Source organism: Nyctereutes procyonoides, unplaced genomic scaffold, assembly GCF_905146905.1.
Source record: "Nyctereutes procyonoides isolate TBG_1078 unplaced genomic scaffold, NYPRO_anot_genome, whole genome shotgun sequence".
Lineage (NCBI taxonomy): Eukaryota > Metazoa > Chordata > Mammalia > Carnivora > Canidae > Nyctereutes > Nyctereutes procyonoides.
Window position 1 is genome coordinate 33,059,037 of NW_026575132.1, and position 19,299 is coordinate 33,078,335.

Sequence of the window (19,299 nt, forward strand, 5' to 3'; positions counted from 1 at the left end):
TTTAAAAGGGAAAGGAAAAGGCTGAATTCTTGATTTTGGAGGAAATGGGAGCCTAGCTTTCTGCGTCAAGGATTTCCTTGCAGTAATAGCATTTATGACACAGGCTGAGACACCTCCTGCATAAATTATAAAAGAGAAAGGTCTTGGTTCAGAAGAGAAGAAGCAGAAAAAGAATATCCATAATTCTATGTCAGGTGACTACAGATTTCATTTTCCATTACACTGTGAAACATAGAGGAAGTTAATCTGCTGACCAAGAATTCCAACGTTGGCTCATAGTTTCTGGCTGAACAATTTAAATTTAGCTCAACACATTGAAATCAGTCTACAGAGGAGTCTTGTTGATTTCTGGTTTAGAATGAATTTAATAAGTACAGAATTACAAATTTTGTGTGATAGGAATACAAATACAACTTCGACTTCTAGATTCAGGGATTTGGAAAAGAGTTGAGGCACTCTTGGTCTAGAGCCAGCATAGACTCTTAAGGACAGAAGTTTACATTTAGGGAATAGCTGATTCTTGCTGACATAAAACATTTCCAACCCCCAATGTATTCTTTGACAACAGAAATGAAAAGAAAGGTTAAAGTAGTATAACTCAACTTAGGTATGGAGCTCCTTTAGTGGAAAGAAAACTCATGAGGAAAAACACATGAGAAAATGGGTAGTTATCAAACTAAACGCTTAGAGGCTAATTTAAATGAATAATTCTCTTGAGTGATTTTAGTTCATATCTGTTTATTTAATGAATTTATGTAAATATTTTTCAAAGGGAAAAAAATATTTTTCAAAGGGTATGAAATGTCATTATTAGATTTTCTATGGCATATGAAAATCTGTTTAGTAATGATCCATATTGGGGCGCCTGGATGGCTCAGTCCATTAGATGTCTGCCTTAGGCTCAGTCGTAATCTCAGGGTCTTGGGATTGAGCTTCCTGTTAGACTCCTTGCTCAGCAAGGATCTGCTTCTCCCTCTGCCCTTCCCCCTTGCTCGTGCTCTCTCTCTCTCAAATAAGTAAATAAAACCTTGGAAAAAAAAATATTGACCAGTATTCTACCAGAACAGGAACAGCTGTAGTTTTGCTATTGTTCATAAGCTTAGGACTAATGTTTAAAAGGCTTGGTGACTTATCTGAAATCAGGAACAAGGCATCAGAGACTAAAAGATATGGGCACCCCTTTTTCCCCTCACAAAAAATCCCTGACCTGTTCATAAGATTGTATTAGAGAAGCAGATTTGATTGTCCAGAAGATTGTATTAGAGAAGCAGACTAAATAAAATTAAAGGATATTCAAATACATTTCTTCATATTAAGCAAATATTATCAGGGTTATTGTTAAAAGAGGTACTTTTATCAATGAGTGCCAGGCCTAACAAAATTAAAGACTTTCTTGATGACTTTCTATTAGTGGCAGCAATATTCTTCCAGTAAATTAAAATACACATATGTAATAGGCAGAGGGTTAGCTGCTGTAATATACAGAACATTTTGACAGATCACTTAAACCAACAGTCCAATAAAAAAACAGAGTAAGGATTGACAGAGCGCTTCAGGGAAAAATACAAACCATTAACCAATAGAAGCTATTCAGTGTCCCAAGCAACCAGGGCAAAGCAAAATAAAACATTAAGTTAATATTTTTCACCAACTGCCTTTAAAAAAAGTGATGACAGGTAACTAACTGATGGTCACCATAGGGGAGTTGGGTGGGTGGATGCGTTGAAATAGGAGTAAGGAGTGCACTTGTGATGAGCATCAGGTGACTAAAATAAAAACTTAAAGTGATGGTAGGTGATACTTAATATTGGCAAAGGGAAGCAAACAACTGGCATTAGTTATTAGTATTTTGAATACGTAGATCCTTTGCTGAAGTAATCTTTCAGCAATTTATCCTCCAGCAAACTAAGGCATACACACAAAACTGTATGCACCAAGGTTTAAGACTGGCTTCAAGGAGAGGGCATATTTGAACAAAGATGAGGGAGCATGTGAGATGGCTGTCTGGAAGGAGTGATTTAGGTAAAGGCTAACAACAAAGTCCCATGGGGATTAAAAGGCGGCTGGGGGGGGGGGGTGCAGGGTGGAGAGCAGTAGACTCTGGAGTTACCGTAAAAGTGGCAAGGGACTAAATCATATAGAAAATAGAGCAGCTTCGTAGGCCACTGAAAGAATCTGACTTCACTGGACTTTGATTCTTATATTCTAAATATTAGCATTTCCATTTACTTATAAGCCTTAAATTGTTGATCATAATTATCAGGTAAACTTTCACTGTTCTGGGTCCAGAGTTTTCATGGGAGATGTTAAGTCAGTGTTGGTAAACCCTCTAAAACTTGCCTAAGATTCTCAAAGGAGACTGGGCTACCATACCATCACAGGAAAGCAACCTCCAAAATGACTAAGAATCTGATGAGAAGAAAAAAAAAAAGTCCTAAAAAGATAGTAATGTGGGGAGTCAAAAACTACTGAGAAAATTTAATAAGTGTAGTCTTGCACAAAAGAACTGGGATTGCTGGGGAGGGGCTGGTGGTGCTGGGAGGGACTCCCTCACCATGGGAAGCCCGAAAGGCAGCTGCTCTGCTGCTAAGAGTCACACATACTGCTTCCACTCTGTAACAGAAAGTGAAGGGGGAGGTGGGGGAAGGGAAGCAGGAAACAGCATCTTGTAGTGTTCCTGTTGCCATTGATAACCCACCTTTCTCTCACCATCCCCTCATTTCATCATCCATGAACTTCTATACCTACTTCTATACTATAAAGTATTTTTCATTGACCATTTTGACTTTAGACTTCTACCTTCAATCTGTCTTGTTTAATCACTATTTCTGGCTTAATCTTCAAGTATGGTACTAATTCTAATACTCCCTGTCCAAAAACTTTTGATGATGACATACTGCTTTTCAACTTAAATTTCTCATCCTAGCCTTCCATGCTCTAATCCTAGCCTACATTTTCAGACTTTTCCCACACCTTCCTTGCATATATCATATGACCAAACACATAAATTTGAAATCCAGTCCTTCTATAAGGCCTAGATCAACTGTTATTACCCCTTTCAATAGACTTATTTATCTATCCTGGAGGCAGTTAAATGTGGTGTAAAAAACAAAGGACTTTGGAGTCAGACTGGGTTTGACTTGACTAGCATTAGATCCCTAAACAGCTACATGTGCAGAGAAGAACTTGTCTGAATTTGTTACACAAGGGTATATTCCCTTCACAGACTTGTAAATGAGATAACTTATATAAAGTAAGTTACTTACATCCCACCATAAGCACATTTTATGTAATTTTTACAAGGCTTAACAGTTTTCCTGGTAGGAAGTCAGTAGATATCAAGAACTAGCAAAGTAGTTGTGTTATTTAGAAACATGAAGGTAAAAAGCAAAGAATGAAATGGTTGCCTTTGGGAACTAGGAATTAAGGTGAAGATGGTGTGTGTACTACATTATTCGTTACTAAAATCTTGGTACTATTTTGACTTGAAATTTTTTATATGGACTACTTTAATAAAATAAAATTTAAAGTGAGCAAAAACCTATGTATCAATTAGGCATTAGAAGAGAGGAGTGAGGAGTTACTATTTAATGGGTACATAGTTTCAGTTTGCAAGATGAAAAATGTTCTCTGGAGATGGAGGTGATAGTAGCATGATGGAGGTGATAGTAGCATGATGCCATTATACTTAATGCTACTATACTGTGTTGTCAAAAATGATAAAAAATTTTTTATAGTATTTAGTAGTAGCCATGTCAGGGTTGTAGGTAAGACTGGAGGGGCCAGCATCATCTGCTGGCCAGATGCCTATCCACTATCCGGAGGCTGAGAATGTTTTATATTTTTAAAAATGGTTGACCCTTGAACAATGTGAAGTTGAACTGCATGGGTCAACTTATATATAATTTTTCTTCAATCAGTACAGTACTGATTTTGTATTTTCTCTTATGATTTTCTTAGTGATCCTTTCTGCTTCATTCTAAGAATACAATATATAATACAATACATACAAGGTACGAAATATGTGTTTATCAACTGTTATGTTTTCAGTAAGGCTTCCAGTCAACAGTAGGCTATTAGTAAACTTTTTGGAGAGTCAGAAGTTGTACATGGATTTTTTTTTAATTTTTTTTTTTTTTTCAATTTATGATAGTCATACAGAGAGAGAGAGAGACAGAGACACAGGCAGAGGGAGAAGCAGGCTCCATGCACCGGGAGCCCGACGTGGGACTCGATCCCGGGTCTCCAGGATCGCGCCCTGGGCCAAAGGCAGGCGCCAAACCGCTGCGCCACCCAGGGATCCCTGTACATGGATTTTTTGACTGTGCAGGGGGTGGGGTGGCATCCTGTAACCCCACTCACTGTTCAAGGGTCAACTGTAATTACATTTCAAGTGGTTATGTAAATACCTACATAATAGCTTTTGGGACCTGAAAGTCTAAAATATTTACTTTCTGGCCATTCTAAGAAAAATTTGCTGGTTCCCCAGCTCTAAAGTAATTGTCAGTTCAGTGTATTAGCTCTGCCACTGTCCAGCTCTATTCCCCACAAACAAGGTACTTTAATATTCTGGGCCTCATCTTCCTATGATCAGAAGATTTGCCCTTTCTGGCAAGAGTTGTGTAAGGACCAAAAGATAGAAGGTAAAACTGAAACACATGTCTGGTGTTTGTTTTCCTTTATAGAGATTGACCATTGACCTTATTTGGTTACTGTGTTCAAAGCAAGAATATTTGCTATCAACTTCCTGTGCTTAGTTGGGCAGAAGTTCTTTACAGAAAGTCTAAAGCCAAGGCCTTCAAACGTTTAATAGAATCAGTTAGAAAATGCTGGAATTAATGGAAAGTTACAACTAAAACCTGGCTTGGTATGTGATAAGAGGCTACCCTTAAATCAGGATTAGCTGTGCTTAGTAAATCAAGCACTGCCAATGTTTAGTGTCTGCTTGCTGCAAATAACTGTTGTCCAACCTTCAAAGAAGTGACTTGTTTGAATTAAGTTTGTTTCATTTTGGTCAGAAAGTAGAAAGCTTTCTAGAAGACACATTGTTGTTAAGGGACACTTAAAATGCCACTGGTGTCCCAAAAATCTGAGTCTTGCAATTCTGTTTCATTGTTACCCCTAGTGCACCTGCCCAAGGAGGCTTGTTATTTGATAGCTGAGAACAAATATGAGTCTTTCAAAAAAGTGGCTAAGTGGCCGTGTTCTTAGGCACACTCAAAGCAAAGGGCCAAGTGTAAGGAACAGTTTGCCGGTATTTCCAGACCAGTGTGCAGAGTTCAGAGCTCTGTAGATCCAGGGGAGTTCATCTGAAGTTGAATGTTTGGTCCCAGGAAAACATCTGCAAATGTAGTGCGCTTCCAGGTACCTGCCCTCCATCATTTTTCTGCTAATAAACAGCAGTGAGGCCACCTTTCTTTTGTTTTTTGTTGAGTCAGAATGGAGTACTGTATGTTTGTAACCTGCTTCAAAGAGCCCTCATTATACTCAGTTTAGATCTAGAGCAGCATGTTGATGCTGTTGCTAGTAGTAGTTATTCTCCTGTACTTCATAGTTTGTTTTTTTCCTCTTAGTAATTTGGTCTAATTATAATTCACCTTTAGTCCCTAGAACTTTTTGTTGATTTACTAAAGACATGAGAGGTTAAGTTATTATTGGGCAGACTGTTTTAACTAAGGTTGAATCTTGCAACCGCATTGGATACAGTTGCAAAGTCAACTGCTATACTTAGTCTAAATGTAGCAAGATGATACAAAGATGATATGGGCTTCAAGGAGAAATCTTCCATTGAATTTTTTTCTGATTCCTGCTTCCCACATATTTGATGATGTTTATAAGTGATGCCTGCAGTTTCTGTTTCAGTCTGTTTGAGAGAGATAATTAGGGCACTTCATGGTGAAAACCTACGCAGGTCGGCTATCAGACCTCTTCAGACCAGAGAGGCTCTTGGAGGGGGTGGCTTTTTAATCAGCTGAAGCCATCTGGCAGGACAGGACATTCATTGCAGAAATGGTAGTCTGAAGTGTTCTAACTTGGCAGTGTTACTGAATTTCACAGAATTTCCTGGTTTGTAGCCAAAGGGCCTCTGGTAAGGTAATCACTGGACCACAGCTCCATTCCAACTTTGCCTTCCTAACAAATACGTAACTTGGAATGACTATTCCATAGGTATAGACTCCCTGAGGTTTATGGTATCTACTCGTTTGTGAAACCATAAGAACATTGAGTTATTTCCTAAAAGCTTATTTGGGTACCCCTTAGTCCTCTTGGTAGACTCCAGGGATGATATTCAGGTAACTGATTAAAACATTTTTGTTTTTACGTTTCAGGTGAAATATATATTGCTACTTGGTTTTCACATGAAAAACTTGTTCAAAGTTTAATCTTTCAATGTTTTTCAGTGAGGATGATGAAGCTGTGTGCCTTGTTTCTCATTAGTTATACTAGAGATTGGCAGATGTGTCAGTGTAGGAATGGACAGGGAGGAGGGTGGGGACAGGTGGTCCTTTATCAGCACTTAACACAAAAATTTGATTATAGCTATCTTATCACCACTACTTCTTGAGTCTTCAAAGTTAATAGAGGACCTGTCCAGAGTCCAGAGGTTAATATTGTTTCCAAAGAGGGTGTCACCTTGTTTATATTATAGCCTTGAATCAATTTGTAGTGCCTATGAGGCCCTAAACAGTAGGACTGGCAGGAAATTATTCATCTGTTTGGGACTTCAATATGCATAAGATCTTGTCTGAAGTATTGTAGGAACAAGTGAGATGGAGAAAAATCAAGAAATTATTAATGCTCATGATCTTAGCTATAAATTATGAAATTAAAAGCAAAAAGATTGTGAATGAGAATATATGTATTAAACAAGTGATTTAAAGGAATCTCTTGAACCTCTCTTGGTTTCTTGTATTATTTTTAGGACAATCTGTTTGAGGTGGAATATTGATAAACATGAATTATGTCTCAATTTCGTGATAATGTTACTTAATCCTTTGATGCTAGGACACTATGCAATACAAGGCTGTTTCTCCCCCTCCTCCTCTTTTCCAGGTGGTCTACGAGGGGTAGCACGAGGTGGGCTAGCAGGACTAACGCTTACCAGCCTCTATGCACTATATAACAACTGGGAGCACATGAAAGGCTCCTTACTCCAACAGTCACTCTGAAGATTTCGCCAACTTATGAGTGGAGGACACTTTAGTAGTCATCCAGACCAATTTATATGTCAGTCTGGAGTTGCTCTCTCTTCCTACAGTTAGTTTGAAAAATTGGAGATTCCAGTTTGCTGTGGTAAAGATCATGTATGGTTGACCAGGACTGGCATCCTGCTAGCCAGAGTGGAAGCCCAAACTCCTCTGGTGGCTGAGTAATGTGGTTCTTCCCTACCCTCTGAACTGAAAAACTACTTACAGGATTCAGGTCATGATTGTTGTCTATACCGTATCCCCACATTTATTTAATGATCTGAAACTGTAATGTTGCCTTGTATTTCCAATAAAGGGTGAAAACAGAACCGAAGTGTAAACACAGTGTCTCTATTTAAAAGCATTTTTCTGGATATAAAGTGAAAATTACTCTTAGCATTTTTGTCTGCCCCAACTAGGCCAACTCATTTTCTTGGTTGTGTTGAAATAAAGGGTTACTTGGCATCATTAACATCTAGGTTACAAATTTTCTTCAATAGAATTGACACTAAACCTTAGGATACTTGATATAAACCATCATGCTAAATTCTCTGCTCACTAACTCACCTCCCTATGGAGGATAATTACAGGACAGAAACAAGCTACAGGGTTTAAGGAAGCCTTGGGAAAGCTAAAGGTGAGGGCAAGTTATTTGTTTTCTCACCTATGAAATGAAATTAAATAAAACTGCAGTGCAGGTCACACATATACATAATACATACTAAAACAACTGGTGTTTATTATGAAGGGAAAGGGTAAAGTAGGGCCTTCCTGCATGCACCCAGTAAGGACTCAGAGAGAGAGGAAAGCACTGAACCTTAGCTGAAGGCCTCTAGTTTTTTTAAAAAGAGAGTTTAATATATTTCATAAAAATGAAAAGAGCAGATCTGAAGCCTGCAGGAAAAGACTCAAAATGAAACTGGTAATATACCTAGCTTTTTCTATATCAAGATTCATAAGATACACTCGATATTTAAGTGAATATAAAAGTTCTCAGCTGTACTCCTACCCAAAGGTCACTGTGGTAGAACAGTCCGTGATAAGGCAGTTTTACAGATACATACAACTATGCCTGTTTGTGCTTTTAATGAAGGGAGGTACAAAATGCTTCACCGCAAAAGAATGTGTTACATACTTATTAGCATGATGATGAATATAAAATTAGGAACACATCGTTAAACCTCAAAACTACAAAGTTTCCTGCAACATAAGATAATGGAAAAGGCTCCTTAAATTTTTACCTGCCACCTTTATTATTAAAGTTCTAAGTGGTATTGGGGGAGGAGCGACGACCAAAAAACAGGTTCTTTTCAGCTGTGTTCAAGAAGTCAAATGAAGCTGTATGGCAAGGACTGTGGGACTGTGAAGTTTCTCCAAAAGGGCTTTTAGATGACCACATCACAAACTTCGAAAGTATTAATAACATACAGGAAAGCTGAATTTAAAACTTGTCTGAAAGCCCAGAAAGCAGCTAAGATATCTCACCTTTGAGAATTTAAAAACATTATAAATTGCATTTCCTACAGAGATACTTTTTAAAGCATGGACGGGACTTTTAAGGATACTGGGAAAACATCAAAGTTTTCATAAAGCTTCAGTAAACACCCCAAGGCACAAGTGTTCAAAACAGCCTATTCACTAAAATGTCACTGCATTCTACTTCCAAAGGTGTAGGTATGTTATGCTTGCAGTGAGAACATTTCATTTATTCCTAATTAAAAGCACCAGGTGTCAGGCTCAGCTTCCCTTTACACAGGATGCACCAATAACCCTTAGGATAGCTAACAGTTCAAATACTACGTTTACAACATGTCTTGCCTTTCGCTCTTTGATTGATTACTCAGCAGGAGGGCTCTTTTACCTGTGTTCAGAATATTATGGAAGTGGCTAGGACTACCCTGGATATAATCTTGAAACAATATGGAGCTCTTCTAAAAGCTCATTAGATACTTTAATAACATTTAGATAACAGACCAAATTTGCAGTAGCTGAATCTCTTTTAAAAGAAGAAAAATAATGTAGAATCTAACATGTAAAAGTTAAAATGTTTTGTATAATCAATGTCAAAAATTGCCAAGATTGTTAATACATGTTGTGGTAAGAAAAAAAAAATCACTATGTTGGCAAGGTTAACTATTTGTGTGAAATACACTATAGATTAATTAAACAGAAGAATCATTACTTCCACCACCAATGGAAGAAAACCCACAGCACGGGGAGCATCTAAAGGAAGACAATCAAAAGATTAGAGAAGCTTACTAGCTTTCAAATATATCAACACACTTTGATTACAGAACTATTTCGTTTTTAAAACTACAGTGTTTTAATGTACTTCTAGTAACGATTCAATCTAAGGAGCTATAGAGGCTTATGAAAAAGACCTATCCACCAAGATGCTGTGTTTGTTTCTAGTGTAGGGCTGAGTTAATACTTTTGTAAGAAGGAACTGAAATCACCTCAGCATCAACAGTCTTTTTCTTTTATGCAGTAACTTATAATTCGATGACTTATTTCTCTTCACTAGCTCAACTAGGCAGGAAAGGAACTAAGCTGACTGGTCAGACCCAGAAACACAATGATTTGGCAAGCTGCACAGTCACTCGGCCCATGGATATGGGATAATTTGCAGAAAAGTTGCTTGACTTGGGTTCCATTCCTTCACATCTGTAAAGAAACGTCCACAGATTAGAGTCCCTTCACTATAGGATAAAAGCAAATCTCCCCCCGCCTTAAAGCTCAGACTTGTTTCTCAAGCTAATAAAATCCACAACAGACTCTGAAAATTCCCGACAGTTATATCATCTTAAAAGGTCACTTTCAAGTATGTCCTAGTTATTTTATAAAGCAAGTTCAAGTGAAAATACCTGAAAGTGTTACGATCCCCCAGCCATCATCACTTGCCTAGCACACACACCATTAACAGGACTATAGTTCAGTGAGCCAAGTGTAAATTCATATAGAAGACAAAACATAAAAAAGAAAAAAAAAACATTGACAAGCAGCTAAACTCTAATTTTTTTTTTTTTTTTTACACTAGAGACATGTACGCACCTGTAGAGGAGTTCGATACAACCACTTTTCTTTGTCTACTTTAAGCTGCATACAGGCAAAGAGGTCACAAACTGCTGGGAGGCCATAACGGTCTTGGGGAAAGTTACATTCCTCCTGTAGCGGTGAGTTAAGTAATACTTCCTGCAAGAAGACAAAAACGGTGGGTTGCTACATGACAACTGGGAGGCAAGACACCAACTTAACTCATCTGCCCAACAGTGTAGTGTCTCTAAAGAATGCGTACATGTTGGCCATTCTCTCAAATAAGCAAGAGAAAAGGTAAAATTGTTTATTAATCTTTCCCAAAAACAACCACTAAAACTGAGGTGGTGTTTTTCTTTCCTGCAGGATGGGGCCTGAAAGCCTGAAAAATGTACAAAAATTTTAGTCTGAATCAGATGTTCCAGCAAGATTAATATGCCAAATAACATTTAACATATTTCAGGATCTGGCCCATCTGCAAGATTTGGGATTAAGAAAGTATAAATCTACTAAGTATAGTTCAGATGTCTGTGCTCACCTTGGCCTTCTTTCGAAGTAGCCACTTGTCTTCTCCTGAGGATAACTGGCTGAGGTTTCCCATCTGCTTTCCTGGCAAGACCCAGTCAGCTGTATTAAAAGGATGGCAGAAAGTGGCCACTGGGTTCATAGGCTTTTGCTTGCTAGCTCTGTCTTCAGTACCAGGCATTTCCTTGGGACAACCTTCTTTGCATGAGGGTGTGATGAGCCACTCTGACAAAGGGCTGTTCCTTATGACTTGGAAGGAATCAGCAATTCTAGAAGGAGCCACTGCCTTTGACATCTTAGCTTGTTGTGCTGCCTCTTTTCTGGAAGGACAGAGCCACACACTCAGGGAATCTATACACTTCTCAGATTCAGGATTTGGTTCCACAGGCATACCATTTTTGTCTTTTCCTTCTTTCTTCAGAAGCCATTTACACAGAGCTTCCTTCTCACAGTTCTCATCACACACACACTCTGCAAAGCTCGTACAGGGCTCATTGGCTTTGCACACCTCCTCCACTTTATATGGGTCCTGATGATTCTGGACAAGCCAATCCTCATTAATCATGCTGGGAATGGACAAGGGTTTCTTGGCCTCTAAGTGGTCGTTCAGGCACTTCAGATTGCCCAGGTTTTCAATCTCCACACCCTTGGGCTGGTTGCCCCGACAATTGGTACAGGAATCGGGCTTGACAAGCCAATCATTCACACTGTATGGCTCTTGGAACACCTGCAACAGGAGCTTAAACTTCCCACTGGTTTCACAGCTGCCATTCCCAGGCTTCTCCAGCTTATGGGATTCCTGAGGAGTCACCAGCCAATCAGAAAGGTCCATCTCGTCCTGCTCAAGAAGGTCCAGATCTCCAATCTTTTCAATTTCAACAGAGTACGAACTGGTAGTAGAATGGCTGTTACACTTCTGGTAAGTTGGTTTTTCGGGAACATCTTGTTGCTGACTCTGGTGGAGCCAGTTTTCTAAGCCCTTTAAGTTGCCCCAGACTTTACCGAAGAAATTGCAGGCTCTGGCAGAAGTCTACACAAGAAAAAAAAAAAAAAGAAAAAAGAAGTCTACACAAGAAGTATGCAGTATTAGTCCATAGAACATTATGGCTGCTCTGGGGTTCAATGGTAAGAGTTCATTTATTTACACTCCCTAGAGTTTCTAAATTTAAGTATATAAGGCCAAGGAAAGGATTTCTCTGTTGGGATATTAAAATATGTATTGAATAACCAACAATTTTCTGCAGTTTTAAAAAAACTTAAAAATACTAAAGACAAGCTTTTGTAGCCTATTTGATAGAAAAGAGGCTGGTAGTTCTACATTCAGCCTTCACAAATAAAGACAAAAATGAACAAAGGATATGATTAGGCAAGTCATCCAAGAAGGCTAATTAACCTAAAAAATATTCCACCTCCATAATCAAACTTCAAAACAAAAGTAAAATTGTTCTTTGTATCAAATTCAGAGGAAAAAAGAAACTTATAAATGATTGCCACTATTTGAGAAGTTTCAGGGAAAGATACACCCTCAATATTCTGCCAAATATTCTGAATATAAATTGGTATCAACTTCCTAGAAAGCCAAACTGGCGATATGTATCAAAAGTCTTAAAGGGTATGCAGAATTATAATCTAGAAATCAATTTCTAGGATTTTACTGCTAAGGAATTAATGTGCACACACTAACTCCTGGCTGTTTAGGGGAACTGTGTTCATACCCAGAAAAACTGGAATTTCAATTATAGCCAATCAATGAAATATTATATAGTATTACAGATTTAATGGAAGAAATTAAATGAAAGAGAAATATATTTATGCTTTACTTAGAAAAAAAATTGCTAGTCAAAACAGTATTTACAGAATCATGTTTCTGAAGTGTATGTATGCATACAAAAATGGAAGTATGTAAGTAAGGACGTTACAGTAGTTAGCTCTGCATGTTGGGGTTCTAGGTTTGTATTTCTTTATAGTTCTCTGTTTTCTAAACTATCTAGAATAAAGAGGCATCACTGGTGTAATAAAAGTTGCAAAAATATTTTCAGCCTAATAGCAAAAACTAATGACATAAACTAAAACCATCTACTACTCCATCTACCTCAGAAACAATAAGGCAGCAACATACCTGACTATTCTCCAAGGTCTGCTTTTGGGTGAGCCAGTCCTGGAGGTTGGTGCTGGGTATGTAAGGAGCCTGTCGAACACTGGCAGGTTTGCTTCCAAGGAGCCATTCGCTGAGAGAGACAGCGGTAGTGCTGGATGCTGACTTCTGCTAATTACATAATATTCTGCTGCTTAACAAGGCAATGCCAAATGCCATAGAAAGTTCACCCGTAAAGCAAGAGACCCAAGCTTTCTAATTTCACTGACCCTGCACAATTCACATGACTTCCCTAAGCCTCCATCTTCACAATTATAAAATAAGAAGTATAGCTCATCTCCAGGGTTGCTTTCAACTCAAAGCATCTAGCATTCTATACTCACATTGCCTTAAGAATTATGAGAAGGTTGCCAAAGAGAGCTACCCCCAGAGAGCTAATGATAATGTCCTATGAGCTAATTGGTAACACTTTCTCTCTTAATACCCATAAAATCTCTAAATCTCTGACATTCAGTCTCAAAGGGAGTGTTTAATTGCATAAATTAACTCATTCCACTGCTGCCATTTTGCAAAAAAAATAGTAGCAAAAAAAACCAAAAAACCAAAAAAAAACAAAGTGATTTAGTCAAAACCCAAAAGAGGGAAGCCTGGGTGGCTCAGCTTAGCGCTTGCCTTCAGCCAAGGGCGTGATCCTGGAGTCCCGGGAGATTGAGCCCCACACGTCAGGCTCCCTGCATGGAGCCTGCTTCTCCCTCTGCCTGTGTCTCTGCCCCTCTCTGTCGCTCATGAATAAATAAATAAAATATTTTTAAAAAAAAACAAAAAACATATAAACCAAATAATAATTTAGTTACCAAAAACAAAATGACATTTACCTGTTCTGGCAATGGGATATAACCTCTTTTCTCCAGGAAAGACCCAATATTTGATGAATTAGCATGAGCAATAAGATGCTCAGGAATTTGCTATAAAATGAAAGCAAATTAATCATGTTTATTAATGTTATGCTTTCATTCCAAAAAAGTAAAATTGTAATTACTAAATTTCAAAAATAGCAATGCATTACTATTTTACTAGAATATTCTTTACACTAAATTTGATGCCTACACAAGTAGTTATGAAATCTGAGAATTCTCTACTATATAAATATCATCATAAAAGAGAATTTTTTACCATAACTGGTAGTATTACTGTTTTTAACAAGGCCCAAATCAGATCATGTTTAATTTTTTATCTTAAATACCATTCAACCCATAGACTTTATAAGAACTATGTCAAGGTATCAAGAGATACAAGATGAATTCAGAAATTATCAGTGAGTCAATACCACATTCCAAGAACTACCAGCCTAATGCTCTATCAGCTTAATCAGAACATGAAATTCTGTAGTTTACCAAATTTTCAAGAAAGCCACTATTCATAGTAAAATATTTTAAGACCATTTGTGAGTCCACAGGTCTGAGAAGTGCACTATGAATTATCTGAGATCAACACTACTCACGATGGTCTTAAGGGATCCAAATGTGGTGATGGCCTGGCGCAGAGCAGTTGTGTCTGCTTCAAACAGTAGGATAGTCGAATCTTCAGGTTTGAGGGTCAAATTGCCCAGTCTGGAGAAAAAATAAACAACATCTGACTACTTTTAAGGAATAACTGTTTTAATCTAAAACAAAAGCCAAATTGTGAATAATCTGAAATGACTGTACTTTTCTAAGGAACTCATCAAAGGTAGAGGACTTCATTATGAACCACGAGGTATAATATTAAGCATATACATAGAGTTAGGATGATCTTATTACTGGAAAACTCAAGTTAAATCCAAGACATACAAGGAGTTCAAAATTGACTTGTTTTTTTTTTTTTTTTTTTTAAGAATTTTTATTTATTTATTCATAGAGACAGAGAGAGAGAGGCAGAGACACAGGCAGAGGGAGAAGCAGGCTCCACGCAGGGAGCCCGATATGGGACTCGATCCCAAAATTGACTTGTTTTTAAAAATACATCAAAAGTCAAAACAAGTAAAAAATATCTTTACCTCTCCAGGCACACAGACACTTGATTAGCTAGATCTTTGTTTTGGGTGCACTCCAGTTGATGAATAAGACAATTGAACTGGCCCAGTAACTGTAAGAAAAAAATGAAACTATCTAGCCACAAGGTTACTAAAAGCACCAAATATATCCAAGTAAACAAACAATACTTGGTACTAAGCTTTTACTTGATCTATATTAATGGTACATTATAGGAAAGACATTCTCTGGAAAACCATACTCAAATCAATTATAGCCTTACAGCCACCTTACCCAGTAGAGCTGTTGGGCCTGCTGCTGAAGTGTCTCCTCTTTAAGCTGATAGATGAGATCTACCTGTTCATACAGCCACACCTCACGGCTTCGGAGGCATTCCAGATGACGGCTTATGCAGCTGTGAATCTGGGCTTTGACCTAGTAAACACATACCTATTAGCTTCACTACTGTTATAAGCCTAAAGAATGGCGAGTTTCTTTTTTTTTTTTTTAAGATTTTATTTATTTATTCATGAGAGACAAGGAGAGAGAGAAAGAGAGAGAGAGGCAGAGACATAGGCAGAGGGAGAAGCAGGCTCCATGCAGGGAGCCCGACGTGGGACTTGATGCGGGGTCTCCAGAATCACACACCCTGGGCTGCAGGCGGCGCCAAACCGCTGAGCCACCCAGGCTGCCCAAGAATGGTGAGTTTCTTAAACTTCTGAGGGTCACAAACCCTTTTGATTATCCAATCACATATAAGGAACCTCTCTCCAGAAAAATATGTATCATATACTCAAAATTTTGCCTGTAATTTCGGGGCTGCGGGTCCCGGTAGCACACCCATGGAACCACCAAAGGCCCACAGACCCAGTTTAAGAATTTCAGCCACAAAAGCTGTAAATCCTCCTTCCATACCCCATCCATCCAAAGAGGAGTGGGTTTATATTTGGGTGGCCTGAAATAATCAAGAAAAAAAAAAAAAAAGGATATGTAATACTGATCCCCTAAGTTTTTCATATAATTTGAAAACCTATATATAGTCTTACAAATTTGTCAGCGGAGTAAGATAGAAGTATTAACTTAATGTCTCTTTTCTCATTCTATGAATGAGCAAGCCAGTTCCATTAGGGCAATTAAATAAAGAGATGTGCCACTACATGTCAACAGCCAGAAGACCAGTGGGGCAGAGTTTAAGTAAACCTGTAAACTAAATGTTTCTGAAAGCAGAAGTAGTGATTCAAAAAAGAACAAATAAAAAAATCCAAAGGAGAGTGCTCATTTCAGCAGCATATATACTAAACATCCAAAGGAGAGAAATCAAAACACCTATAATTATCCATGAGAATCCGCATGAGAAACTATTTTAAAACAAAATTTTTCTATAATAAAGTTGTATTTCAAAATCATGTAATACTTGGTCTTCCCACTCACCAACAGAATATTAGGCCAAGGGAACAAAGAGATTTCATTTTGACTTGATTCAACAGATAAAGTGATTTACATTACATGCCACCAACAAAGCCATGCCACCACCAAGTTAAAAGCTGGTAGGGGCCATGATGCAGCACCATCCTTTATGCATCAAGGACACAGCTGAGCAGTTGAATACTCATTCATTTTGTTATTTTTTTTATTGATGGCAGTGCTTGGCATAGGGACCACAAAGAGGAGCAATTAAAAAATGCATGCTGAACTGAAATCTTTGAGGTGGCACAAGGTTTTCCAGACTCTTCTACCATCTGTTTAATTTCCTTTGGGAATCAAAGGCACCAACATTTCAGGCATACCAAACAAGACATGGGGTGAAACCTGGTTAGCACAAAGAAGCAAAGTCCTTAGCCATGCTCTAACCAGCCCTGTGCTAAAAACCCAGACAAGAGAAGAAAAAAGCGCACATCACACCTCTTGCAAGTTATCTTTAATTTGCTGTTCAGCCCGGAGAACTCCACCAATAGCAAGCTCCAAGTCCCTCCGTGCATCACAACACCTCAAAAGGGGTTCTCTATTACTGGAGCGGCCACTCTGGTCCTGTGAGGTACTCATTCTGCTCACTGTTCCTGTGAGAGGAAAAAAAGAAAAATCTAAATTGCACTGTAATTTCAACCAAAAACCATCTTTCAAACATGCCCCAAATGATCATTCCAATGAGCTCCCAATTACTAACTTACTTAGATCACTTCCAAAACAGGACCCGGCGCATAGTGTACTCTTTTTTTTTTTTATTGATGATAGTCACACAGAGAGAGAGAGAGAGAGGCAGAGACACAGGCAGAGGGAGAAGCAGGCTCCATGCACCGGGAGCCTGACGTGGGACTCGATCCCGGGTCTCCAGGATCGCGCCCTGGGCCAAAGGCAGGCGCCAAACCACTGCGCCACCCAGGAATCCCTACATAGTGTACTCTTAATAAATACTGCTTCTTCTTCCCTGCCCACCACTACTGCATTCCTCCATACAATTCTATGCATCTACTTTAGTGATACTTTACATGTAAACAGATTATTCCTAAAAAACAAACAAAAAACCCACTAATTTTCCAGAACTGATAGGGCATATAGCCTCCAGAAAGTTAAAAGAACACTACAGTGTAAGTTTCTGTTTATGAAACACATAAAGTCATAGGGGGCATATGTTCTTGTTTTACAGATTTAGAGGTGAAGACTTAAAAGGTCTAGAAGGATCCATAATCACTCTGAAAAGCAGCTACAAACCGATAACTTGGTAAACAGTTTAGAACACTGTTTAGATCTAGCATTTACCTGGACTGGGAAATGGAAATTTTAAATTATTTTCTCTTTTAGGTAGAACTTTGTTTTTTTAAACTTAGGAAGAATTTAGGAATGGTTTCAGAGCTACGAAGCTCTCAAGAATGTAAATCTAACAAAATAATTTCATAGTATTCTAATATAAGGGAGATGCTCACAGACATTGGTGTGGGAAACTACAAAGTTTTCTAATAATCTTGGGCTTACAAGAGATAAGAAACAGAAGTGGAAAGAACAGCACACAACCAATGATATACTGAGACTGAGAAGAATGTAAGAAAAACCATGAAACCAAGCTTGATAATAACTGTTGGAAGAGGGACACCTGGGTGGCTCAGTGGTTGAGCATCTGCTTTTGGCTCAGGTCATGATTCCGGAGTCGGAGTCATGGGATCAAGTTCTATACGGGGCTCCCTGCAGAGAGCCTGCTTCTCCCTCGGCCTGTGTCTCTGTCTCTGTGTCTCTCTCATGAATAAATAAAATATTTTTAAAAACACTGGAAGAAGTCTGGTGTCTATCTTGGATAGATCTAGAATCAGAGATGGTTTCTCAACATTTAGAAAAAAACAGTAATCAGTGTAGCTCAGCATGTATTCACATAGCCCTATGACACCAGAGTTATTTCCTTCTTACAGTTTTACTAAACCGGCCATTCAATGCAGTCCTGTGGCCACAGTCTATCTGGATGCTCAACACATGATCTGTGATAAGGATATATCCTATCTTTGGGGATAAAGTGAATATGAGCTAAAAAGAAGTACAACTAAATGGAATCTTAAGATTATTTTTTACAAACAACTCAAAAAGTCACAGACTGAAGCCAGTCTGTAAAGTTTTGATGTATGTTTTCCCTAGTTACTCACCTGTTTTCCCTAATTACATGGATAAAAACAGAAAGCAGATATGACAGAGTTAACAAAGGACTTTGATAAAAACGGATTCTACATACCTGTAAAATTAAAATGTAAATATTTATAACCTGAATGGGGGATGACAAAGTGGAAGAGAATAAAGTGTATTTTAAAAGGATGAAGGCTTAGTTGAAAATAACCTCTATAGGAGTTAGCACTGTGCTGGGTCTCAGAGAAAAATAACACTATTTGCATTTACAACATTATAGCATTTGTCATAGGACTAACCTGTTCCATGTCTATTAAACTAAATTTGAAATTTCTTTCTGAATAACACACTTTAGAATAGACATTTAGAAGAGGAAAAGGGACTTTAAAACCATGAAAAATTACTCCAGAAGGGAAGCTGTTTAGCCTAGATAAGTCTCTGGGAGGACATGATTACAACAAGTAACCTATCAAAAGATTTGTTCAGGATCACCCAAAGAGGGTAGAGGAGGATTAACAGGAAACATCTGAGGGAGTATGTGAAAGAACTTCCTATCAGTTCTGGAGTCAACGACCTCCTCTGAGAAGCCAGCTTTTGGCTAAACAGCAGCCTAGCCAGTGTAGTGTGTAGAGTTCCCCAAATGGCTGACTCCTCCTCTGAGAGGACACGAACTCTGGCCTAGACTGCATCTTCAAGCCTAGGTTTAGGACCAGACAGCTAGCTAGAAGCTGGAAAGGAATAAAGGCGGTATGATCCTCACCCTCAGAAATAAAATGATGGGAGGAAGAAGCCTAACAGGCTCCACAGTGAGGAACTAGAGATCCTCTAGGAAACTTAAAGATTTGGG

At 38.4% G+C, this 19,299-nt stretch overlaps 2 protein-coding genes across 7 annotated transcripts in view; one reads left to right on the forward strand and one right to left on the reverse strand.

Annotated features, from left to right (window-relative positions):
• LOC129522749 (mitochondrial import inner membrane translocase subunit Tim23) overlaps positions 1-7,516 on the forward strand; it is a 34,554-nt gene extending 27,038 nt beyond the window's left edge. Inside the window, exon 7 of one of the 2 annotated variants that reach the window (XM_055345096.1) lies at positions 4,154-7,516. In XM_055345096.1, the coding sequence (XP_055201071.1) occupies positions 4,154-4,434 (281 nt within the window). In that variant the 3' untranslated portion in view covers positions 4,435-7,516. The remainder of the gene's footprint in view (positions 1-4,153) is intronic. The other variant, XM_055345097.1, reaches the window with a different exon arrangement.
• A 738-nt stretch (positions 7,517-8,254) lies between these two features.
• NCOA4 (nuclear receptor coactivator 4) overlaps positions 8,255-19,299 on the reverse strand; it is a 66,294-nt gene continuing 55,249 nt past the window's right edge. For 4 of the 5 annotated variants that reach the window (XM_055345091.1, XM_055345093.1, XM_055345092.1 and 1 more), the window contains 9 exons: positions 16,752-16,906; positions 15,144-15,284; positions 14,876-14,964; positions 14,342-14,450; positions 13,716-13,805; positions 12,865-13,011; positions 10,759-11,775; positions 10,239-10,379; positions 8,255-9,851 (listed from right to left, as the gene is read on the reverse strand). In XM_055345091.1, the coding sequence (XP_055201066.1) occupies positions 9,846-9,851; positions 10,239-10,379; positions 10,759-11,775; positions 12,865-13,011; positions 13,716-13,805; positions 14,342-14,450; positions 14,876-14,964; positions 15,144-15,284; positions 16,752-16,892 (1,881 nt within the window). In that variant the 5' untranslated portion in view covers positions 16,893-16,906 and the 3' untranslated portion in view covers positions 8,255-9,845. The remainder of the gene's footprint in view (positions 9,852-10,238; positions 10,380-10,758; positions 11,776-12,864; positions 13,012-13,715; positions 13,806-14,341; positions 14,451-14,875; positions 14,965-15,143; positions 15,285-16,751; positions 16,907-19,299) is intronic. The other variant, XM_055345095.1, reaches the window with a different exon arrangement.